Source organism: Branchiostoma lanceolatum, chromosome 9, assembly GCF_035083965.1.
Source record: "Branchiostoma lanceolatum isolate klBraLanc5 chromosome 9, klBraLanc5.hap2, whole genome shotgun sequence".
Lineage (NCBI taxonomy): Eukaryota > Metazoa > Chordata > Leptocardii > Amphioxiformes > Branchiostomatidae > Branchiostoma > Branchiostoma lanceolatum.
In genome coordinates this window covers 14,875,899-14,901,352 of record NC_089730.1, presented here as the reverse complement: position 1 = coordinate 14,901,352, position 25,454 = coordinate 14,875,899, and the positions used below count along the sequence as shown (strand labels likewise).

The 25,454-nt window shown below is 41.4% G+C and overlaps 1 protein-coding gene across 2 annotated transcripts in view; it reads right to left on the bottom strand.

Annotated features, from left to right (window-relative positions):
- LOC136441378 (nuclear receptor subfamily 5 group A member 2-like) overlaps positions 1–25,454 on the bottom strand; it is a 90,704-nt gene that overhangs the window by 31,895 nt on the left and 33,355 nt on the right. The window contains exon 1 of one of the 2 annotated variants that reach the window (XM_066437638.1): positions 13,431–13,557. The exons of the other annotated variant lie outside the window; for it this stretch is intronic. Coding sequence (XP_066293735.1) covers positions 13,431–13,452 — 22 coding nt within the window. The 5' untranslated portion in view covers positions 13,453–13,557. Of the gene's footprint in view, positions 1–13,430; positions 13,558–25,454 lie in introns of those variants that run through there. 2 annotated transcript variants of the gene reach the window in all.

The window sequence follows — 25,454 nt, the reverse complement described above, 5'->3', positions numbered from 1 at the left end:
AGAATGCACCATTACAAGAGAAGCTAATCAACAGGACAATTATGTGGCTTCTATAAATACCCACGCCTTCCATTCATGGTAGAAGCACTCCGTGAATAATATTAAGATTTGACAAAAGACTCCAGAGGGTTTGTAAATAATTGGGTATTCTACACACGCTAAGAATATCTTCCACACCGTTGTACATTTTCACCTTTGTCTAGCTATGTGCTCTGTTGTGCGTGCCTACTAACATTGTTTTTTTTTTTTACAAATTTGAGAAAGAAAATACTTCTGAATAGACACGTTGATCAGCTGTTTTAAGGGCTACTTATTTTGCATTATGTGAGAAATAAATTTTTAAGATAGCTGGAGGTGCCCTTGTTCAAGAACTTATTGTTGACTAATACAGATCAATACATGGTGACGGTGTCAGCTTACAACGGAAAACCACTGAGAGCCCAACTATTTATGATAAATGACAAAGACTGTGATAGATATCAGTTGGTATTCTTCAACCCATAATATATCTGGTAGGTCGATGAAGGTTAGACATTCAGGTAATAAGATAAAATGCAAGAGATACTCAAACAACTGGATACGTTTTGTACAAAGTTGCTTGAGTAACTGCTTGAGGAAAAAGTTGTACATTATTTGGTAGTATGCTTAAGGCCTAAAGAAACCAAATTCTACATTTAACTCGAGACTTAAAGGATAAAAAGCAATGTTGCATCCACCAAGGAGTACTTCTTCAAAATCACCACCAAACTGAAGAAAAACTCATCCGCACGCCCCATCACGATTCACGAGTGATTTACTACGCCACACCGACAAAGAACTAGCCCCAACAGTCTGCCCTACTTACTCTTCTACCAGACGCTACAATTTACGAACTCCGGGCTAATAAATCCCAAGTATGTCTTTGGGGGAAAGAGCTAGAGATTAGTCGGACTAGCTTCGTGTGGCCTGCCTCTGGCATGAGCAGTGTTCTGTCTGGTAGAAACCCATCGGGTAAACAACTACAAACTCTTGCACATCCGTCTTAAGACAACCAAACCCCATGGTAGCAGTATATGTTGTGGGAAAGGAGTTAACCCTTCTTGACATCTTGTTGAGCGCCCAGTGCCATCGTAAGTCGTTAAGAAGGAGTGTGGCCCGTGTGGACATGTATTGCCATGCCTCCACTCGCAAGAGACACTGCTGTGTGCAGGCACGCTGTGAGGTGTGGGACACAAGCATATTGCTGAAGCATCTCAACGGATGTGACATACTGGTAAACTTTGAAAAGTTACTTCTCTTCAATTTAATGTTCTCGCTCCTAGTAGGCAAAGAAATCATGATATGACCAGACGCAACCAAAATACGACCAGACCCCACCAAAGAGTGTTAATGTTACGCAAAGTAACAGTTACTCAAGCAGCTGGAGAAAATTTGGAAACGGTCAGACGTTTCAGACAGCATCCGCTGTCTTTCGTCACTGACTGGACGAGGAATTGGAGTTACCAGGTTTTGAATAAAACTCTGAATTGATATTTTATCCAGTTGCTTGAGTAGCTGTTACTTCGTGTACCTTATTACCTGGGTGTCCAACCTTCATCAAGTGCCCATGTTAGTGCAACTACTTACAAGAGCCTGGCATCTACCGGTGAAAATAGGAAGAGGAATGATATTTCATTGATTGTGGATATATACTGTCATGGACATGAGCAATGTGACCCACATACCGACACCTTACCAAATACATTTTAATCCTGTCACAATCCGAGCGCAATCAGGATTCGCATATAGCTATAGATACATACATCACAAGGTGAAATGTTTATCAAAATTTCTGGGTCCAAACCTGGACCGTCTGCTACACCAAACTCTAATAGACTTGCAGTATGTGGACTCCACTTGGCAGACAGTTGCATCAAATGCTCACAAAGTACCCATCGCAAAAGGCATTCATAAATCAAACTCTATATTAAAAGTTTACAGTGTCTAAACTTCTCTATGTTGATAGATGAAGAGGTCGGGAAAGTGATTTAAAAGTCTAAGCCTGAAAGTAGAGGGGATAAAAAATCCGATTAACGGAATGCTCTTAGCAAATACTCGGGTAAGGCCTGCCGTGAAAATGCATCAGTGTTTTTCCCGGGTGAGCGTCTCTACGTTAACCTGTGTGGTACCGGTGTTGTTTAGGGAAGTCGGTTTGTCACTGTTGGGTTCCACTGTGGCACAGAGCGGCAGTAAACCGTCTCGACTATTGCTCTAGTGATAACAAGTTTATTGCAACTACATGCCAGAGGACTAATGCAAGTACATGTAACATAGATATAAGATAGAATGATAAATACAATGATATCTAAAGAACTACTTCCTATGTTATACTACATTATAAAATACTACATCGTGCTAGTTTTGTTTGTTTTGACTTCTTCTTTTGGGGCAGTGGAAGACGAATTCACCAACTTCATCTATAGTAATGGGAAGATATGGAATCTTTGCAACTAAAGCAGTTGTATGAATGTACGTTTTCAATATGATCGGTGTTTCAAACTCATCTACTTCTCATCACTATCAAAATACGTCGTTGGAGCATATGAAACTCCAAATGTCAAAACAATAACAGTTTGATAGAGAGCAGAAAATTGCAATTGACGGGTTGTTAAAGATACATATTTGATGATATTTGATATGCGTAGCTCGTGTTATCGATTGTGATATTCTGTTCTAATCATTGAGAATATCATCATTGACATCAGACATCTGAATAAGTAAATCTCGAAAATGTCATCATAAAGAGCCCATAGGGAACTGCCCTAGTAGCTATATAGAAAGTCAGTGTTGTGAAAACACATCTACATTGAGGATCCTACAATCATTAGCCAGTAGAATTTAGGTCAGGACAGTGTTGTTGTCAGTTGAGGCAAATTTACCCAGCCATTGTAAATTTGCCATGGTCAACGACCTACAATTATGTATAAAGTTAAAAGAAGAAACTCTAGACTACATAAATTGTCGCCAACTGAACCTAGCTTTCACATATCGAATTGAGAACTCATGAGTACTTCTTCGGGTTTAAGACATACGCACCTGTTCTGTCGCTGAAGAACATCAGTCTACCGTAGACGTTAAGTTCTCTAGTCGTAAACTCACAATGACATGCTAACAAACAAACGAGCGAATGGCGCCCGTGAAAGACGTGTTTTCGGACAACAAACATCCAGACAAAGACTTGGTACTAAGTACAGTCTGGGGCACCTGCACATCTAGGTCATCTGAATAAGCCTGTTGCTACTATAGTCTGACGTGAGTTAGCACTAATTATGATCATCAGCTTGACAAGTACAGCAGTGTGCTACAAAGGGTAAGAGTCTAGGTAGAAGTGGTATGCAAGGTACAGTAGAATCCAGCTATTTGAATTACGGCCAATCGCATATTTCGGGGATTTGCATGAAATTCGGAAAACCCAAACCATTTCCCATTCACTCCATTATAAATGCGTTGGCATAATTGAATTAGCCATTTTCGCATATTTCGCACATTTGCATAAAATACGTCCCGGGACATGGCATGCTGACCCGAAAATAAAGGCATCAAATTAACTATTTGGAGACTTGGAGACTTAACTTCTTCCATTAGCTATCATACAAGTAACAAGTAAGTAGCTAAACTTCGAACCTGGAGTACAAAACAACATACAACTGTGACAAAGTACATACAAGTTGTTACAGCTATTCACATACAACATTGAGTTCACGAGCAAGGTTATATGGATACGTTCAAAAATACATGGGCGTTTTAGACTCCTAGCATCCTTCGGTATAGTTAATCTAGCATCCGACTTTTCATACTGTACGTTGCACTTTGGTCTTTGGTAACTTACAACCTAGAATGGAGTCGACCAAAGTAAGTTGGCACGAAAATCATTGAATAGCTAGAACAACCCATACGGGACAGTTGCGTAAAAGTACGATACGGGGAACTGTTATGTCCCGTGGTAGGGATTACTTGTATAGCCATCAAGGATCGAAAATAGTTTCCAGATGGTTTATATAAACGCGCTGAGCTAGTTTAAGTGCCCCTTTAGCCCTGCTTTACCATGTTGACTGACAGCAGTGGACCAAAAAATAGGTCGAATGTTTGTAGGGTGAACAACATCTTGACCGTGACCTCTAAATGGAATTTCGACTTCTATATTGTTTTCATTTAACACTTGTGAAAGGTCTGTAATGTGTTGGGCGTGCGACAAATGAGGGGCGGCATACACCTGTGCTAGAAACAATGGGGAGGGGGCAACCATTCGCCTCTGGTTAACAACCTGAAACGAGGGGAAATGATGAACACTTGATATTTAGAATTCTGCAAAACAGGAATATCAAACTCTGGTTCGCGTCTGGCGACCGTCGGTGTCTTTTGAGGGCGTCCGAATCATTTTCAAGTATTTGTTAAACTTTCAGTAATTTTTCGGTCCCATGCACGAGTCGTCTCGTTTTCGACATCTAAAAACTCTAAATATAGTAAATGCTGTAGCAAACGTTTTTACAGGAATATATCTTGGAGTAAAAATTGTTTTGTTGTAAAAGGCAGATCTAACAGTTTCTGCGTCTGTTTGATAATACAGTTTCTCTCCCTGTATTGTCCCGACAGAGAATCGACGTCGTAATGAACCAACATTACGATGCAGAAAGTGCACAAAAATTGTCCCCGAGTCTGTACCAATTCTCCCCACTAGTTGACTTTAATGTATGGCCAGATGTCCCGGTTGCGGGGGTACTGTCATTGTTCACTATTATCTCCAAATGCGGCGGCATGAAACTAGTTTCAGACTAGACTAAAGGATGATTGAATCGTCCTAGATGTAGGTTAGGTCACAGATGGCTAGTTGGATCTTTGATTAGATTTTGTGCCGGTCACAGGCAAGTGTAAGCCACCAATCGCTTTGATGCTGTATTCTCGACACAACTTTTAGATACATTTCGCTTTTGCATTAGATACTGGCCTCGTATGGCCGGCATGTTGACGGAACGCTCTTGTTTATTCAACTTAAACGTAGAATGACAATAAAAACTGTGACGATACATCTACTATGTAATTACGCCAACGTACGGTACACATGTATTAATAGATCCAAGATTTAAAGTCAAGCCATTGATCTAATGGGACATATATCGAAGTTGAAATGTTCTGATTGTCTCTCAGGGGATATTTTTGATACGTTGAAGAAGGTTAGACATCCAGGTAGTAAGATACGCCAAAAATAGTTACTCTAGCAAAATTCAAAATTTTATCCAGTTGCATGAGTATCTATTTTTGAGGGATGCCTTTAAGTAAGCTTACAGACTCCTAGTCGGATCTCTACCGGCAGAATAGGGGATTCTACCAGATCTCTATCTCTACCGACATATAACATTATATACATCATATTAATCGATCATCTGGTTATATAACATAGAATGACCGGTAACAATGAATACATCTTACTGTTCCCTAGCCTGTACTAGAGTTTTAACATTCTCCCTGCCACCTAACTCTGTAATCAATAGGGAATTGGGTGCCAAACGACTAATTCAGAGTGATAAAGGTTAAGCTTTATCGACTTGAGCTCTATGTCGTGGCCGTTTTTTTTTCCACATTTTCTTCGTTGCCGTTGGTGTACCATACTCACAGGTTTGAGGATTTATAACATTTCACTTTGTACACCATGCATAGTTAGGGCTCCTTTTTCTTCCATCTTGTAGTGAACTTCCACTCTATCCGGCTGACACCAAACTAGGTGGCAATGTAGTCTAGTGATTATTTATGGTTGTTGACTTATCATCCAAAGTTTCTAGGTACGAATCCCTAGCAGGCCCCAATGTTGTGCCATTAGTAAATGCACTTATTTCCTCACTCGACTCAGGTGAAAATGAGTATCTAGCTTTGGTTATGCACGTCCTCTCGGATGGGAGTCCCCGTGTTTGAGAGGAGCCACGCCACGAGCACGTTAAAGAACCCACCACACTTATCGAAAGACTAGGGGTCCATCCCTGTGTGAGTGGAACAAACCTTACAATCCGGTATTACACAGCTTGTAGCTACTGTGCACAACTGGTGTGTTACGCCTAAATGCGAAACAAGCACTGTCTCTGTTGATATTTGTGCGGTTGTCACCATTTACCAAAGTATTCTGTATGGTGCCACAATGCAAAAATAGGTGTTATGTAAAAGACTGCTTTGTCAAAATACCGAAACTCATATTAAATTAACCCCACTCGATTGTAACACTATATCACTTATGCTAGCCCTTATGGTCTTTAGTAATTAGGATGTTGAGTTTTATTGCATACCTCTATCTGGGTACTATGTAGCTGTTGATAGCTGTTGCTATACATTATACCATGTACGATTGTCGTGCAATAAAGTTATTTTTCTATGTAACTATACTCTAATGGTGTCTTATTAACACATAGGCAGTAGAATTTCTCGAAGTCAGTTCAGGACACGTCCTCGGCCCAGAAACAGGAGGGTGATATTTATAAAAGCTCGGCCCTCACCCTTTTCATCCATCAAAGGTTGTTAGATTGACTGTAATGGATGGGCTAGAGGGCAGAAGGGGGAGGGGGGTGAACCGTTCGAAATTAGCTGCGTGTTACAACAAAATGTACAACGTCGTAAATTTAGTATATACCGACTAGAATGCACACAATACACAGTTGCACATTTACAATGCCTCACAATAGCGGATCCTCTTGGTTTTGTAACAGCTGGCCGGAATTTCAGGGAAGACTAAGTTTTGTCCATACACCATAGATTTTATGTATACTTGCAAAATGTTGACATTGATGTTGATTGACAACGGTGGAATGGAATTATAAGACCGTAAAAACCGTTTCCTTTTTGATAAAGAAAGTATATTAGAAGTTGACTAATTGAAAATGACCTCGACTTATGTAGACACAATTTAAACAAAATTTAAACAAAATAGGGCAGCAACTTTCCTGGTTGTTTCAGTAGCAGTGTATGTATCTACAAGGAGGGATTGCTAGCCCTTCCCTTTTAACGTACTTGAGGCACCTCCTCGAACACGGGTCCCCCATTTTACGTCCCTTCCTGGATACGAGTGCAGCCCCAACCGAGATGTCAGATGGTAACTGGGAGACCCTGGTTCGATCCTGGGATGGGGACTGTCCCGGGCCATCCCAGGATCGAACCGAGGTCTCCCAGTTACCAACTAATTGGAACCTGGAGCTGCTACCAACTGAGCTACAGGGATATCCCTCACGCAAAGGGTTATCAATATCGCAAAACTAAGTTTCTAAAACAAGGATACCTTCCTGGCTCTTGTCTGTTTGTTAGTTTTGCCACGTTTACTTTCAATAAGGGATCAAGTTAAGTCTTCTGGGCCTGTCTTTGTATATTTGAAATACTCCCCAGACCATCTGTTCATTACAGTGGGAAAGAACTATAAATGTTCGAGCTTGCTTTTTCCAAATTCAACCATTTGTAATGTTATGTATATCACTGTTAAGGATTAGAGAGCGAGGAACTAAAAGATGTTTTATCGTAGGAAATCTAAGACGTTTTGATCCGCCTCCTAGAAATTTGCAACAATTCATGAAAGGAACGTCATCAGCTAAGCTTCCTTCGAGTTATTTTCCACACTTCGCAGGTGGTTAAGTCACTGATATAGTCATATCTGTGCATTTCTTATCAATCAACTGTGAAGTTGACATACGAAAATTTGCAACAAAAACAGAGTTATGCAAACCTAGTTTACGAGAAAACCAACATCACTAACAAAGCTAAGAACGTGATCATGTTCTTTCCAGTAATGCCATGACTATTGGCAGTAACGTCCTGTCAATAGTGCAAAAAATTGTATTCACGGTATGCGTAGGGATTAGCTTGAATTCGTATATACGAATTATGCCCTTATTTGTTCGCTTTATGGAACATCCTGTCAAGAGTGCAAAATCAAGTCTTATTGACAGAAACATCATGTAAGCAGTGGAAAAATTGTTTTTGACAGGAACATGTGGAAAAATTCTTATTGACAAAAACATCCTTTCAGCAGTGGAAAAATTCTTATTAACAAGAATATCCTGTGATAAATAATTTTTCACTGACTGGAGCATCCTGTAAATAGCCTCGGCCTTCAAGTAGCTATTTACACTATACATGTGTTTAAAGGATCCACAGTTGCACACTTCTTCCGGCTGTTTTCCTTTTCAAGTTACCGTTTTCTTAGTACATTTTTCTTATTTCTGGCTAGCAATATGAAAAAAAATGTTAAAACAAAATGTTAACTTGAAAAGGAAAACAGCCGGAAGGAGTCTGCAACGGAGGCTAATGTTTAAGCTGCTGATACAATTCTCCTATCCCGTTATCTATCACCCTCGCGCCCGTGACGTCGACAGTTCTAAGGTTTACACAACGTTTTACCCCAAACATGGCAAACACAGTTCGCGTCTCTCACGGGAGGTTTTCAAGGTCCTAAAACTAGGCCAGGTCAACTATGTCACGTCAGAGCCGGCGCGCAGTGGCACATACACACATTCCACTGCTGTTGAACTACAACACCAAGTTGACAGGGTAACAGCTACTTCGGCTAGTTTACGACACGCTGTGTTTAGATCAAACCACAACTTGACATTGTTGCTTCTGTAGCATCTACCCTACATTTTAGGACGTTCGAACGTTGTTGATTTTCTATATCCTTATTTATCTACCGCGCGAGCGTCGAATTGAAAATCCCCCCGGATCTTCTACACCCGATTCCCGGCATTATCAATATTTGAAGAACGTCGAAGAGCTGGCTACAAAGATAAACATGGTAGTACAAACAAACAACGGGGCTCCATAAAACGGCCTGAATGTAGGACAAAGCTGGGAAGACGACCTTGGCCGAGGGCGACCCCGTGTCCCTTTAACACCGATCCTCGCAAATTAGTCGGAGGCTGCCGCTATGATAAACGCTGACATTGGACCCGGGTAATCTAACGTGCATCAAATACATTTAGTATTTGGTTCAGGGACATGAAGAGTCCGTTTTCTTTCCCGCCGAAAAGCTAGAGAGTAATGAAAATTCTGTCAAAAACTCTTGTTCCTTGGTGGTGCCAACTACTTCCGCGAGCACACAATGAGAACATATGATGGTCGCTGAACATAAGTGGTCTACAAGCCATCGTGTCACAACATGGACCCTTTGTCAAAACTACTGATGACACACCAAAACCCACATAAGTAATGAAGGCATGTTTATGACGCCATTCTACTGTCATAAACATTTAGAACATCCCTTTCTCACGTGCCAACCGAAACCACCTCTACAAATATTATGGCATGAATCTTTTATGAAGAAGGTCATTGGCTAGCGTTTTGTTTTATACCTATAACGTTAGAAAGAAACAGACTTATGAAAAGCGTACCCTCCTAGATAAGCTCTACGAGTCGTTTTAAAAAACTTAGAATATGCTATCTTTCTGATTGCATATTGGTTCTATTGTACTCTTTTCCTTACGTCCACCTAGTGCAATAGGACTGATATGCCATAAGAACAAAAAGCACATTCATAAGTCCATAAAAATCCCAATGCATAGAACCTGCTATCAAAAGAGGCTGTGCATAATATAAAAACGTTCAAAATATGTATGATTCCGGACAGAAGAGGGGACTAGGTTGTGAAGTCAGGGTGACAATGTGGTTACCAACATTACCACGGCGTGTACAGGGTCAGGGTCGTGGTATCTACGTCAGGCCGGGAACACCTCACGTTCGGCACGAGACCTCTCTCACTCTCTCTCTCTCCAAGGTCATTGAACTCGTGACGCTGTTTACTTCTCAGGCCAACTGAACGTACCAAAATAGCCTCCAACAGACTTCACGAATATGTAAATTGCGACCTTGACTGGGAAGGTACCAGACTAGCACATCTACATTGTAGGATGTGGAGGAGGGCAGGTACAACCTGAGTTGAGCGGCTAGAACATCCTCCCACATTCTGAAATATCCTACCCAACACGGGTGGCCAAAAACACAAGGCTACACTTGGAGTGATGTTTCACCCTCCTACGAAGTTACTCACTACAAGGAGATTAACACGAACAACATGTAAAGGACAAAGACGTCGCCTCGATGACAGGCTTCGTGCCTGGGCTTTTTGGCGACGCCTCAGGGGCGAGCCAAATTTTTACTATATTGTGTGCAGATTGCAAGAATTCTAGGAATTGTACAGGAATGTGAAAGTCCATGGGACGATAACTCAAGAATGCTTGGATGTATTGTCTTCATATTTTGTAGGTGGGTAGGTCTGTGGAAGACCTTGTAATGATTGGATTTTGGGCCCCCTAGTGACTTTCTATGGTACTGCAGGGGAACTTTCACTTTTCAAATCACGTCTTCTGAACATGCTATAGTCATGATTTTTAAGTGGTGGATAGCTCTTTGTTAGGATAACATGTCCTGTAGATTTGGACCCCCTAGCGGCTTTTTTTGGAACTGCAGGAGCTGATTTTAACTCAAACTTTGAAATAGAATAACGCAAGAATGGGATGACGGATCACATTTTTGGTGTGTAGATAGCTTAAGTGATGATTTACATAATCATATGCCAATTATGCAAATCAATATCTGATTTGCATGATTAATGAGGACAGTTATTAAATCAGCTGAATTCTATTATAGAACTCTCAAACACATGACATATGTAACTGAGAAAGAGATAAATATCGATAGATATCAATTATGCAAATCGATAGTTAATTTGCATAATTAATGACAAAATACTGTAAATCCATAGTGGTAAATGATGGGGATTTCATTTTTGCACCATTTGGAAGTTTTAAGTAAATGTGGCCACTAGTAGACACAAAACTTGCATAGAGGGCCTCATTTACATAATTTATGAGGAAATGGTACGATATCTTTATTTGTAAAAACAAGATTTTCATACATTGGACAACTTGTGTTATTTTGGTAGAGTAGGTGATCGACTGATATGATTTATGCAAGGTCCTTATTTGCATGTGGGCTAAAAACGAAAACGTTAACAGAGACCACCGTCGCCATGGGAACATCTTTTTATGTTGCCAATCTTGTTTTGCTTTTATGCTGTTTTCTACTTGCATATCAATCTTACTAGTATTGCTGCCGGCCTGTTGTATTTCAAAAAACTGACGCAACATCATATTTGCCACATGATGAACTAAAAGAAAAATACATGTAGTCCAGTATGTAGGTCGGCTATGTAGGCTACAAAGACGGGAGTCAGTAGTCTCTACAGGCCCCATGGGGCGTTGATGAAAATAGTAGAAATTGGCCTGATAGACAGAAAACATGCCAGAGGAGTTAGCTGGCCAGGGAGTACAGTTTGCGACGTAGTTTTACTTTTTTTCGCAGCGACCTGCGGAGTCGAGCGAACTGAGCTTACTATTCTACTTGTCAAACAAAGGAAGTGATCTCACTACATGGAACAGGTGACAGGAAAAGCAAACGCATTTCTGTTGATGACAGCGTCCTTGAAAAAACACGAAATGACTTACATTGTTACTGTTGCTGATGTACAAACTAGCTGGTCTATGTGTTCCTAGTCGATGCTCCCAAAATTTAGTATCATACAAAATTTAGTATCACACCTAATTATAGTAGATGGCACTACTATAATTATATATAAAGGTATACCTGTACATGTATGTACTCTGTACTAGAGGTCCCATCTATTTCTGTATAAGTCATAATACAATACACTTGTAACATCGGTATGCTGTATGCGTGTTTCATATGTTTTAAAGCCCCATCAATTTCATAGATGCTATCAAAGTGTACTTTAGATATGTACAGAAATACTGCTAATAAAGTCCGGGAGGCCTTATCTATTTGCTTATCCACTTTTTGTTCATGCCAACCAACCCTTTATTAGTTTTTTGGCTTGTTTATCTGTACCGTTATCTATACTTTTCCTGGAATGAAAGGAAAATGCAACTGCTGGACAAGTCATCTACGATATGACCAATGGATTTCACGCCCCACTAACTCCACCGAACCCATTACGTGATGACTTTTCTATTTCCACCCATCGCCCACCTAACATCAAAGTGGACCGGGCAGCAGTCATCGAACACCTATTGTTGACGGTGGCTGCAAAATTAGCTGCTCGTAAAGCATTACATTAAGCTGAGCGATGTCAATATCTATTAAGAGGACATCAATATCGGCAATGCTCACAGAGGCGTGCACATCTTGCATGCTACAGTGGTGGTCTACCTCAGTCGTTTGTTGTTGACAAAAATGGTATTTGTACGATTTTTTTAGAGGGCTATTAGGGGTTGTGTGGATAAAAAAAACTATTTCAAGTAGTAGATCAAGGACGTAGTCGCCTTTGCAAAGCTACAGCATCGACTAAACCCACATGTTGGATCATTGTTAATCATCAAGCAGATGTTGGTGGTACACAATTTTGAACTTGTTTTCTCTACAAGGTCAGAAAGCTGGCCGGTAGAGGACTGTCAGAAAACCTGTCGGTCAGAAAACTTTACAGTTGTCGACTCCAATATCTGCTTGGAGATTAGGTCATTGTCGGTAGTGACAATAGATTTTATCCAAAATATCTCTGAGGCTCACATCTGACTGAAATTGACGCGTTCTAGACTAAGACTAGACACCGCCTCGAGTGTAACCGAGCCTTTTCGAGGCTATAAGTCGCCGGTCCTTTGCCACGTACAACTACAATTTAACACCATCCTAATCCTGAAGGAATCTCCAACCGGAAATGACGTCATGTTAACCTTGGCCCATACTTCGGACTGTTTGATAGCTTGTTCCAGAAAAGAGAATACAGCCAAACTTGTACTCTGTATAAGAACCACTTGGCCATTGTGATCAGTTTTTTTGCTAGTCCATTAGATTATTTTTACCATTGTCCCGAGTCTCTATAGTGGTCGCAATATGGAATTGAATAGTTGTTGTCCTCATTTGATAGGGTAAACCGGAATGGTCATTCAAACAACAAACACGAATACAAAAGCTGTTGCTGACTTTGGTCAGGACCATTCCATCAAGCAGATATACGGTTAGGAGCAAAATTTAATGATTTTAGAGCTTGTGTTTAAAACTCGACAAATTTCACATAGCAATATGGAAATCATCAATTTTCCACGTTGAAAGTTGTTGTATTTTGCAAATTAGATCGCAAAGGAGCTCGCTTGCCATGAGAAGTATAAATTAAGAGAGATGTTTGAATATGAAATATGGAAAGACTGAATAATATACGCATATTCAGTACATGTTTCAAGATGTTTCATCTTCCGAGAATTTGGCCTTGGAACAGCAGAAATGTGCACGAAAGAAAGGTCATTAGAGGTCATTACATCTCTTATGATTCGACGAAACAAGTCAAAAAGACAGAGTGCTAGAACCACATCATGGTTCATTATACCTTAAATAGACTAGCAAAATGTTTGATAAAAGGATGAAGAATGAGTTTAACTTACATCTAGCTGCCCAGCCGTTCATATTGTCACTTTGATGAGATGTACGCTTGGTTGTGTACAGAGATGTGGTAAGGTCGGAGGCCGCAACAGGTTCGACCGTGCTACAGGTGTCAACCCTACCAGAACGGTTGAACAAAGTGGCCGAGCAAGGTCTCTACAAGCCCGGGGAGGGCCGGGTCTCCTGATTGGTCTGCGTGGGTGATAGATACATCTGATAGGCTCTCTGATGGGGGGGAACCGTTTGTAATAACGTTGTGGTCGTGAGGTTTGGCGTTATGACACTTAAATAACGATTAGGAAGTAGTATACTAGTACGTACAACAGCGTCATCGCGTATGCTATAGGCGTGGTGGTGTCGTGAGGGTATACGTGCAAGTGAGGAAAACCCCGCGATATGAAATAGACCGTCCCCAGTGTCCAAACATACACAAATACGAGTGTAATTACAACCCCATCGCTCGCAATTATCCAATACCTACGTGTAGGCGGGCTCGGCGACCTTGCTGGCCATCGCTGTCGCATCCTCGCAGACATGTCCTATCTAAACACGCGTCAGAGTGGACGTGAGACAGCGAGCAAATATTCAGGGATGTCCTTAAGACGGATACCTGTCTAATCATTGTCATTTTTGGACAAAAAGTGAACGATTCTAACAGATAGTGACCTCAGCTTATTCAAGGTCATTCAGAATAGAACATCAAATGCTACGTTTAATATGCATTCATTGAAAGGCACTTCAGATTGTGTATGTGTGTCTTAGGCGTTATAGAAAAATGTGGTCCATATCGTTTTTGATATACAGATTCGTACTGTTCTTAACACTCATCATACATGTATGACCTCTGTATTCTATGACCTCTGTGTGAACACACATTTGAACTCTGACATGCCAGACAACTGGCCGACAAAAATCAATGATACCCTAAATATGTGAACTTTGCCACTATTAAAAAAGACTTAAGGGAAAATTATCATGTTAGATACACTGCTATATCATATTCAAGGTGTGCATAAAAGTGCTTATCGCGGAGTTTGCATTCATTATGACGATACGTTATTGCATATCTTACAAATCTACATACAACATGTACAATTGATGTATAGTCTTTATCAACATCTACGCACAACGTAAGGACAACACGTTTTGTATATTGCGTAAAATAGGTGAATTCTACCCCTGCCACCACTGCATATGCTGCGGACTTTACATGTAAGTTCCTGTCATTTACTAGAAAACTGACTCCCCAGTTAGATGTCAAATGTTTGATACCATCACGTGTATCGTAGTTGAGATACGAGTGGACATTATGGCAATTGGATTGTGTGCCCAAATAACACTTCTCCTAAAGTACATTGTAGGCAACTTATCAATAGTACGCTTAATGGTTGTATTTGGAGTTAAAAGTGATAGAGAATGCATCTTCAATGTTTATCATTTTATCCACTTTATCCTTTCGGAAAAAAAGCAACTACAAATCAAAAGATGATGCCCCCATATTGTTTCACCAAGCAGATGTAAGGAGAAGATAAGTAAGTCCTTAAGCCTGTCCAGTTTCTAACAGTCCATCAAGATTTACGAACTCCCATATCTTCCTCGCCCATCTGCTTAGAGATCAGTTTTTCGCACCATAAAGAACAGGACCGACTTAAGCGGGTATTTCACTGGGCCGTGCCTGTTCGCGACAAAAATTGCGAAACAAATTGCGACAATGTTGCGACTTTTCGACACATTATCCCTAGCGGTCACACTGATGTGCGACGCATTTGCGAACGAAGCCCAGCTGAGCAGGTTATTGGAAAGCGCAGTGTTGCCATTGAATCAAAAAGCCATGTAAAATGATTGAAAAGCATCTACAAGAAATTTGCAGTGATAAAATGATGTTCACTTGTAATACTTGGCGCAACATAGGTAACATATTATGAAATATACGTTCCACATCGATGAGCGACCGTACCGTACTAAATTGCATTCGAGTGACCCATGATTTCATAAGAAAATGATTTAAAAGACGACAAAATGAAAAACGCTTAAAAGATCCATTCTTTATCTATCAAATTCGATGCACGATCTGTGAAATCTTTGGTCGCTCAGTCAGTGGTCGCAGCACCTAGTGGAAAAGGGATGTTATATGATGCGTATAGAATGGCCTAATCGGGGAAATGATTTTCATGATTATGATATAGGCAGAACTGTCTGACATACAATGTATGGCCGTCTGATAAAGTCATCATTTGTAGACACAGTATTGTTACATCGCTGAGGTGACAGAAACATGGGGGCGTCTGTCCTGAATTACTCCGGGACATCCCATCAATTTTCCACCGCCAACGAATTAAAGTACCAATGACGTTTTCTGACACCGATAACTCACGCACGCCGAAGTGGGAGGTATATATCTCCGCAGGAATGCGCCAAGAAAGGACTGTTTTATTGTCGCTCTGAGCAATAGACAAGCGCACTTAGGATATCCCACCGTCAGAGCAAATGGCAGGGATCTCCCCATGTGTTGGTACAGTTTTAGCATAAGATTTATGGCATGCTACGGGGGGCGATCAAAAAGTAAAGCAAATAGTTTCCTAACATGCCCTTTTTTCATCTAATGAGTTAGAATTTGGAACAAAGGCACACATCTTCTTGTGACTGAAAATGTCATGAGCGACTGAGTTGCATGATTTCAAGATGACCACATCCTTGAAAGTCCGTCAGGACTCAGGAGGCCAGGGACTGGTTATGAAACCACTTGCATTACTTTTTAACCGCCCCTTGTAGTATTGTTTTATAATGCTGTATTCACAGCCGTTAAGGACCACTTTGGAGCAAATGCATATTGTGGTGAAACAGATACATAAATGAATAATAATAGGTTTACTGAACCGCCATATAAAAACACATTTGTTTACGGATTGAAGGCTATGGGCCTCTCCCAAGAATTTAGTTCCGGGTACAGGTCTCCGACCCGTAGGCCGCTTTGCAAACCACACCGGACATTTTTTCAACAATCTATTGGTGAAAAAAGTGGTCAAATTATGGTAAAATCATGAAACTTGGCAACCAGGCGTAGTTTTCTGGCAGCTACCTAAAACTGCTTTGATGTCCTAAAAGACCAAATGTGGAAAAAAACAAAGCAAAAAATTAAAATGCCGATGAGGTCATTAAATCCCCATCTTTCTTCGAATCATCGCAAACTGCAGTGCTATGTACATACCATGTGCATATGAAATTGTATGAGCTACGTTAGAAATACCATGTACCAGCGCGGTATACGCAATGAGTATTATACGTTCACACGTATTACGTTTTCAATGGAACGTTCTCCCAACATTGATTCGTGTTGCTGCGTTTTCGACAACTTTTGTGGTTCTATTGTCAGGAAAGAAAAGAAGCCACCAAAACTTACCACAATTGCCAAACGTTTACTGACGAAAAGAAAATAAGAACCCTCCCCAAACCCACTCATTGTAGAAAAAGTGGGCGCCGGGCCACTTCGTATTCCACTGCTTCAAAAAGCAGGCATCCTAATTCCTGACCAGTGCCTTTGACGGTTCTGAATCGGAACCATGATTATAATGTAAATGCACGACATTGGTAGGAGCTTTGCATTCGTTCTTGAGATGGGGTGTTTTCAGCCGTAGATAGGCTTTTCTAAGAGAGCCACGCCTTGAGCACGTTAGGGCGGCTAGTAACATTCATCTTACGACCATTCGCGCAATCGCAAGCAGTGGACATTCTTATGATAATCCTTCATATGTGGTACAAAATTCAGCTGCCCTCCTACATAAAAGGCTGTCACAAATCCATCTCAGCGGTTGGTTCTGTCACAGCCTACTTGAAAACCCCAGGGATCATCAGAATCGTGCGATGACCTACGACATATGTGACCGGTTGTACAACACGTATGTTCCACTTCTTTCAAAAGGTAGGGGCACGCCCCTGAGTGCCTGGGTGAAAACCCTACAGTCTCGTATCTATACCTGGGGCAACTCGTGGGCAACTGGTGTCGTATAAAGGTCATGCCAAATGGCGGCCTCTTGAAACCTTTGCGCCTCCGCCACATCAATTGTAAGCTGTCACAATATTTATTTCAGCCCCTGGCTACAAGAGGAGTAATCGGACCAGACTTATCAATATAATTATTTTGAAACAGCTCTTCTATGAAATGTTGTTTGAGCACATAAACACATGCGGTGTGTATAACGGTTCGAAACTAGTTGTCAACGCGACAAAGCGATATACACACCTGCTTATATGTGACATATTCATGAAAAATACGAATAAAATCTGCAATGAAATCTTAACTCGAGCTTTGATGAAATGTTATTTTCTTTCCTTGAATACTGGAACAAATGCGGTGAAAATATGTATAATGGTTTGAAATTAGTTTTCCACGTGACAAAGGTATATACACCCCTGCTTAGATGTGATATATGCATGAAATGTACAGATAAAATTTGTATTGAGGTGAAAAGCTTAACTAGGGCTTTGACTGGGATCGTTAGCGTGTTTTAAAAGCACATTGCAGCAATAAACATTTCATAAAGAGCGCACCGACGCAATAACTAGGATTAACACAAGTTGCTCTGCTGAAATGCTTTACATAGATCAATAAAAGCCTAAGCAGGCCTAAGCCGGCTCTTTAGACAATCATAGAGACAAAATTAGTGGACGGTTTAAAGTCGTTAAGTCAAGTATTTCCACCACCTCGTATGGTTACGAACTAGACCTTGTATGACCAAGAGTTTGTCCCATATCTTACCGCGCAAGAACATATTCAAATCTGCCAACAGCTGAAATACGAAATGCCGGGTTTGGATCCAAAGTTACCCAACATTTAGTCACTTCTTCCTAAAGTAAGGTCAAAAACCACGAAAAATGATGTAAAGATTGCTTCAAGAAAATGTAGCATTTGTGAAAACCAGTCTTGCCACACGTGTCTCTGGTGTTGTTCTGTCAATACTGTAAGCGTAGTCTCTGCCAGACTAACTACGCTGGCTCTAGGGAGAATAATTTGCCAGGGGAGTTTGGCCACCATGGGGTTTCAATGATTTGGCCGGGCCGAGGGGGTGATGTTAACCTTCCCGTGCACTGACTCTCCTGGAAAATTAATCACCTTTTTTTGGCCAAATTCTACGATCTGTACCACCGTATGAAGGCCTGGTGGAGGCTACTGTAAGCGCGCTGTGCCCTGTGGCACGCTACTTGGTCACGGTCACCACCTCTACGGTTTATTGGCTGAGGTGGTGATTTGATGGGCGGTGATAATATTCTCCTTTCGCCATGGGGTATGAATATATATATCATGAACTGTAGGGCCGTGTTCAAACCGCATGTAAAGCAATAAGGCAAAGTCAATGAACGTGCGACCCAAATTTCAATCTTTTTCTTCAAAGGGTCGGGTGTCTGGTGTGTTAGAGTGAAAAAGGCTGCTTGTGAAGGGATGGCGTTCTGATTTTTTTTTCTCTCGACTATATATAGAGTTGTTACTCGTTTGTTACCTTCGCCAAGAAGATTATGTTTTCGGTGCCTTTTTGTGTGTGTGTGTGTGTGTGTGTGTGTGTGTGTGAGTGAGTGTGTGTGTGTGTGAGTGAGTGTGTGTGTGTGTGTGTGGTTGTGGACAGTATGATTTGAGAAGCTGTGGATGGATCCTTATGATATTTGGTAGGTGGGTAGGGGTCGGGAAAACAAAGGTAATGTCGGATAATAGATCTCATAGCGCCTTTCTACGGTGCTGCAGCGGAATTTCCGGTTTTGATACCCCGTGTTCTGGACACGCTATGGTCGCGATTTTTACAAATCTTTATTACGCCTTGTTCACCCATTCTACGGTGCGAAAAAATATCTTTGAACCTCCGGAATTGAATAAACATTTTGACAATTCCAATAAGTTTCTAGAAAAAAAGAAGAAGAGAAAAAGCGAATGTCCTATGAGATATCGTACTTGTCTTTGTACTCTCCTTCACTGTGACTTTCTTCGATGTTTAACAACACAATCATCGTTCATTTTGAATCGTTTCTTTTGTTCCAGGCACTTTGCTACAGCAAATACGGAATTGTGGCAGTATCTCGCCCGGGGGCATCGTTTCTGCAATCATCGTTCTGATCTCTTTCCGGTAAATTGGCAAAATAGACAGAGTTCATCAATATTCGCTTGACAGCTGACCTGTTTTGAGGCCGTTAACCCTAAACTTGATACAGGGACAAGCTCGAACAACAAGATCATTTTCTTCAAGTACTAGAGAGCTTTCTTTGAGGCGCTGCTACTGAGGCCACAAAAATGTCTTATCGCACACCATCCGGTTCTTAAGTCACACGCACGTGGGTCTGAAGAATGTTCAGAGTGGTAAAGACAGAGGAAAAGGTGTGGGGCTCTGAAAGCGACCTGCAGGTGTGTGAGCTCGAGTGTGAAACTGTCAATGCAAGTTTCTTACGCGTCATCAGTTCGTTGACCATTATTGTCAGTCTACATTTTGTGTGTAACACCCATTAACATTAGTCCGCAAGGTTACATAAATCCGCAACTTTGAAAAACAGTGGGTTTAAGAAATCTCTAGTGCAGCATCCTGCAGGTACATATGCACAGGTTACACTTTACTGTACAGGAGTACACTTTACTGGGGGACGTTGGGTTGGAGATCTGTTTGGATACATCTTTTCAGGGTGGTGGTATTATGTACCCTGGTGGAATTATGTAGATGTTAACGTTACATATGCACACTTTAAAAAAAAAAAATTCTTAGTTGTTCTTTTTTGGGTTTACCCTTCGTTATTTTGTTCAACACCTCAAGTTCTGTACTTTTAGCAGACGGGAAGGATGTTACCAACATCACTTTTATAAGGTTCAATCGTTTACAATAACTTTCCTGATACCTGGGGCCCTTTATGGTATTGATTTACAATGTATATGAATCTTGCGGATAAATTCAATTACACTTTAGGAGGAGATGATTTTCACTATGTGCAGATAGGAAAATACACCAAATGATGTTATACTGTTAGAAACTGTAGTCTAAATGTTGATACATACTTGGGTCAACTATATTTGTATGCGTTATTACGTTTGCATATATATAGTTTAAGAAGACCGTGGGAAAGCCCCATGTCCTTTATTCTGTCAAATAATTGACCCTTAAAAAAGGAAAACAACAACAAAAGTGAATCGTAACAGTTGTCAGTTACCAAACATAGTCACTCAACATGTTGACAACAAACACCAACGACAAGACCGCCAGACTAAACACGACAGGACAACCATTCGCTCAATCCATCAATCAAGCATTTAACATTGTTGTTCTGTAAACGTTAAAACAACGTGATTTAGACGTTCAATTTTAGCTAAGACAGTGAGAAAATCACAACAAGCACCAACGACAAGGTTGCTGGACAAAACACGACAGGGCAACCTCTCACTCGATCTATCAATCAAGTATTTAATATTGTTGTGCTGTAAACGTTAAGATCAATGCATTAACATAAAACAACATGATTCAGACATTCTATTTTGAGTATAACTTGGAGAAAATGACATGGAGCACCAACGACAAGGTTGATAGACCAAACACGACCATGTACGACCACTCACTCAATCCATCAATCAAGCATTTAACATTGTTGCGCTGTAACCGTAAATATCAAGGCATTAACACCAAACAGACGTTCAAGTTTCAAGTTTGGACAAGGCCGGGAGAAAAGCTTTGCTCAACACAAAGTCTGAGTGATTTAACTAGGCCAGCGTGTGCACGGTGTTAGCAATGTGAGTAATGACAGAGGAAACCCGTAGTCATCAACCAAAAAACGCTCTTATGTCTTGGAGTGACTGAATTGGGTCTTGGCGCGCTTTGAAGCGGACAGTTTTAAATGGTCGGCCCACACTGTTCAATACGCTCGGCATCAACTTCAGAAGCCGACGGTGTCAGCAGTGAGTGATGCGACAGTTAGACGCCTCATTACGACCAGTATCGGGACGTGGAGCCTCTTTACAGATATCACAGTGGCTTATAGCAAATGAAACAAGAGGGTGTACCTTCTCAAGGCACTTCTTTGGAGCTTACCTAGGGTGTTATATTTGTAAGCCCCGGTTACATATTCAGAGACTTTCCCCGGCCTTGCCCCTTCCCACTAGCCTTCTAAGGTTGGCGGTAGGTTCGGAGCAGATTCGTCACGCCTATCTTTCACGACAACCATGTCCCAACCATTTCCCAATCAGTACATGACCTACTCCCAGCGAGGAGAGAGTGAAGTTTGTATCGCATATGTTGAATATGGGCGTCGTGTGGCGTAATGGTAGGGTGTCTAGCCTAGAACGTAGAGGTTACTATGGTTTCGAATCCCTGACGTTGTGACATTGGAAAAGGCACTTAACACAAAATTCCTCACTTCACTCAGGTGACGAGTACCTAGCTTCGGTTACCTCCTTTACAAGCACCTCCTTTAACACGGCCACCCCGATTTAACGTCCCTTCCGAAAGGCAGTTGCAGCCCCAACCGAGATGCCCTTCACAGGATTTGAACCGGAGTCTCTCAGTTATCAGCTAATTGGAACCAGGAGCTCATCTGTATGGCTGCTACCAGTTGAACTACAAGGACATCCCGATTGGAAGGTACCATGATTTTAAAAAAATCTTCTGCCGAAAGAAAAAAATCTACCAATGAGATGACCCAAGATGTTTTAACAAGACCCAACTTTGATAAATACGGTGCCACTCCGGACAGTAAGTCAGAGATGGACGCGTCTTAAGTGATGATGACACGGATGACAGATAGGGTAATCAGAGAGGTCCCCCAGTGCTGAAAATCCGTGCTGCCATTTATTTTCTACAGTCCATTATAAGGTGTTGGGCCATCTTTCTTGGACGGCAGGTCACATGACATAGCAGAGGAGCAGACCCACACCCCTTTGGAGAGTGCGGGGTGGATTCACACGTGTGTGTATATTAGATAGACGGATTAGCCTAATAGAATGTTATCTATGTACCAGTGAATGCCATACTTTGTACCTTGTACAATTGTTGTGCAATAAAGTTATTATTATTATTATTCAAGTCCGTACGAGTTCCGTATTGGTATTTTTTTGTTTAGGTAAGGTTTGCGGGGAAGACTTTGACCCACCGTTGTGCAGTCATCGAGCCGCAAAAGGACTTCTTCTTTCTTCGACCGCAAACTTAAATGTCAATACGCAACTCATACGGATCTTACTTGAATATACGCGCTCGTGAGACCCACCTGCGACCGTGCTGCGACTGCCGAGCGACCAAAGATTTGACAGATTGTTCAAGGAATTTCATGCAAAATGTAAAAGTATGTCTGAAAAGACAACAAAACATACAAAATATAAAAAGGGTAGTTTTAGTTTTTTTTTAATTGTGAAATTTTTTGAGCTCTCTGTCAAATCGCTTGGTCGAAGCGAGCTCGCCGCCCTAGTGGAATGGGGGGGGGGGGGGGTGTTAAGCCCCTGTCAAACTTGTGCGTATATACAAGCCCGCATGAGTTGCGCATTTACATGTTTTTGGTCTAGATTAAGTTTGCAGCCCAAGAAGTGAATTATTTGGTTCGATAACTAGGCTGCACAACGGTGGGTCAACGCAGAAAACAACGTCTTCCCCACAAACTTTACTTACCTAAAAAATGTTAATGCGCAACTCATGCGCACTTGAATATACGCACAAGTGTGACAGGGCCCTTAGTCTTGTATGCAGACATCGTGTTGAATTGACGCTAAGTGAGGAGGCAGAAGGTCGTGATCCTCCTCTATCTCCGTCCCACCGGCCAGAGTAACTGGGTCAACCAGTCCGCAGCTTAGGGAAGGCATCTTATGAAACGTGCTCAGATTGGACAAGTGTACTACTGCACATTGTAGATAATGATCAACTCGTCAAACGCGTTTCTGACATGATTTCACGCAGTATACTTTGCACCTCTTTGGCGGCCAACTCGCCTGGCAAAACAATTCTCCTCCCTTGTTTGGCCAATTCTTAGTTTACTATTTTTTCATTATTATTGTTACTAGGTACTGCTCAATTCATCATAAACCGTTTCTGACATAAACTTGGCTACTTGTGAACGATAGACGATTGTGCTGGTCAACTCCTCTGGTGGAGACTACTCATCAAACACGACTCATCAAAAACCGTCTCTGATATGAATTTGAAGTGGGTACGACGTAGACTGTGCACTCGTATGGCTGGACAACTCCTATGGCAAAACACTTCTTCTCCTTATAGTTTGTTCATTTGCTTTGCTATCTTTCAATCCGCAGAATCTTGTCATAGTCTAGAATTGTATGTACCCGTCAACTCATCAAAAACCCGTATCTGACACGAATTCGGACACTTTTATGCGATTAACTGCGATATGAGATGGTAAAGCCGTTCAATATATTTCTAGCCATCTATTAAAATCTTCTACAGCTCTCACTCGTTCCTCAACATCCGCTTTATTTCGTTTTTCTCTGAAGTGCTCTTGGAGCAAATCCGAGCCACCTCATTGAAACGCCATGTTTTATTTGTTACGTCTTTTAACACGCGGTAAGCCTTCCGTAATGGGACAATGTCGGAGATATATATCCTAGGCATCAATTATACATTCTGAACGGAAAAGTTGATAAAGAGGGCGGATTTCGTCTTTTGTGTGGAGGTACGGGTGGCGATGAAGCGAAGGGATACAAATTGATACCTGTGTTACAGACACCTCCTTTTCACTAGAGGCTGCGACCACACTGCGACCACACTGCGACCGCTAAGCGACCTGAAATTTGAAAGAGCGCTCAAAGAATTTCATGAATAAAGTACGAATCTTTATACGCTCTGTGTGTTTTGTGGTCTTTTCAATCATACTTTAACATATTGCATGATATTCCAATTATGAAATCAAGAATCACATGAATCCAAATTTGGGCGCTGTACGGTCGCTCGCCGATCGCTGTCTAGTTGAAAAGGGGGCCGTAGAGGGGAGGAATGTCAGTCAAATTCATATCATTCCCGTTTCAGGTCAGCAGCCTACCCACCGGCCCTTCCGTACGCCGCGCGACTACCTAAGTAGTCCTTGTAATTGACTTTGTAAGATATACGGCTTACTTAGGGCTGTTTGATGGTATGTCTGGCTTTTTCTAGGTCACCCAAATACATATTTTTACAAGTCTGGAACACGCACTGATTCAGTGAAAGCAAACTGCTGGCACTGTCGATAATGAAGATTAAGAAAAGGTAGTATATTTCAACGTCGATGTATATAAATCCCAATTAGGTACACACAGCAATAACGTTATCGAAGCGAAATACCATGGAGAATCATTTCTAACTAGCAATAAACTTTCAACTTGCCCTGTTTAAGTCGGACGACCTGGAGAAATAATCCCCTTTATGGCACCAGAGGTATCGTTTTCGCCTGCAGGGCGGCCATAAGAGTCGCAGGCTCCCGAGTAGAAAGTGTATAAGAACTGGTGCGTTTTCTGGGTAACCCAAATGCATGTATTACCACAGTGGCGGGATATTGGGACTCTCTTGCAGACGTGTATCTCGTAGGGTCATCGTTTCTTCCCGTTCAAAGACCTTTCTTTGCGCATGAACATGTATGGTGCGGGTTTAGAGGAGCGACCAGACAGTTGATCTGGTCTAGATATGTAAACAAACGTGTTACAAAACGACTTAAAATCAAAACAAACGCGGTTCCGACCTTTTTAACGTGATACAAAACGACTCAAAAACACAAATAAACCTGGTCCTGACGTTCTAAAACGTATTACAAAACGACTAAAAATACCCGTAGTTCTGACGTTCCAAAACGTGTTACAAAACGACTCAAATTCAAAACAAGCGTGGTTCAGACGTTCCAAAACTATTCTTTTTGAAACATGATGTCAAGCCCCATCTTAAAATGCATAAAACCCTGTTTTAGCCTATTTTCGCGCCAGGGTTTCCATTACAAAAGACCCAAATCCACAGCTCATCTGTCGTTTCGAGTTTCAAACTTTACCGGCTCTATTTCCAAACGCGGTGTCCCGGAGGATGAGTGCTTTACGTGTCCACAAGGTG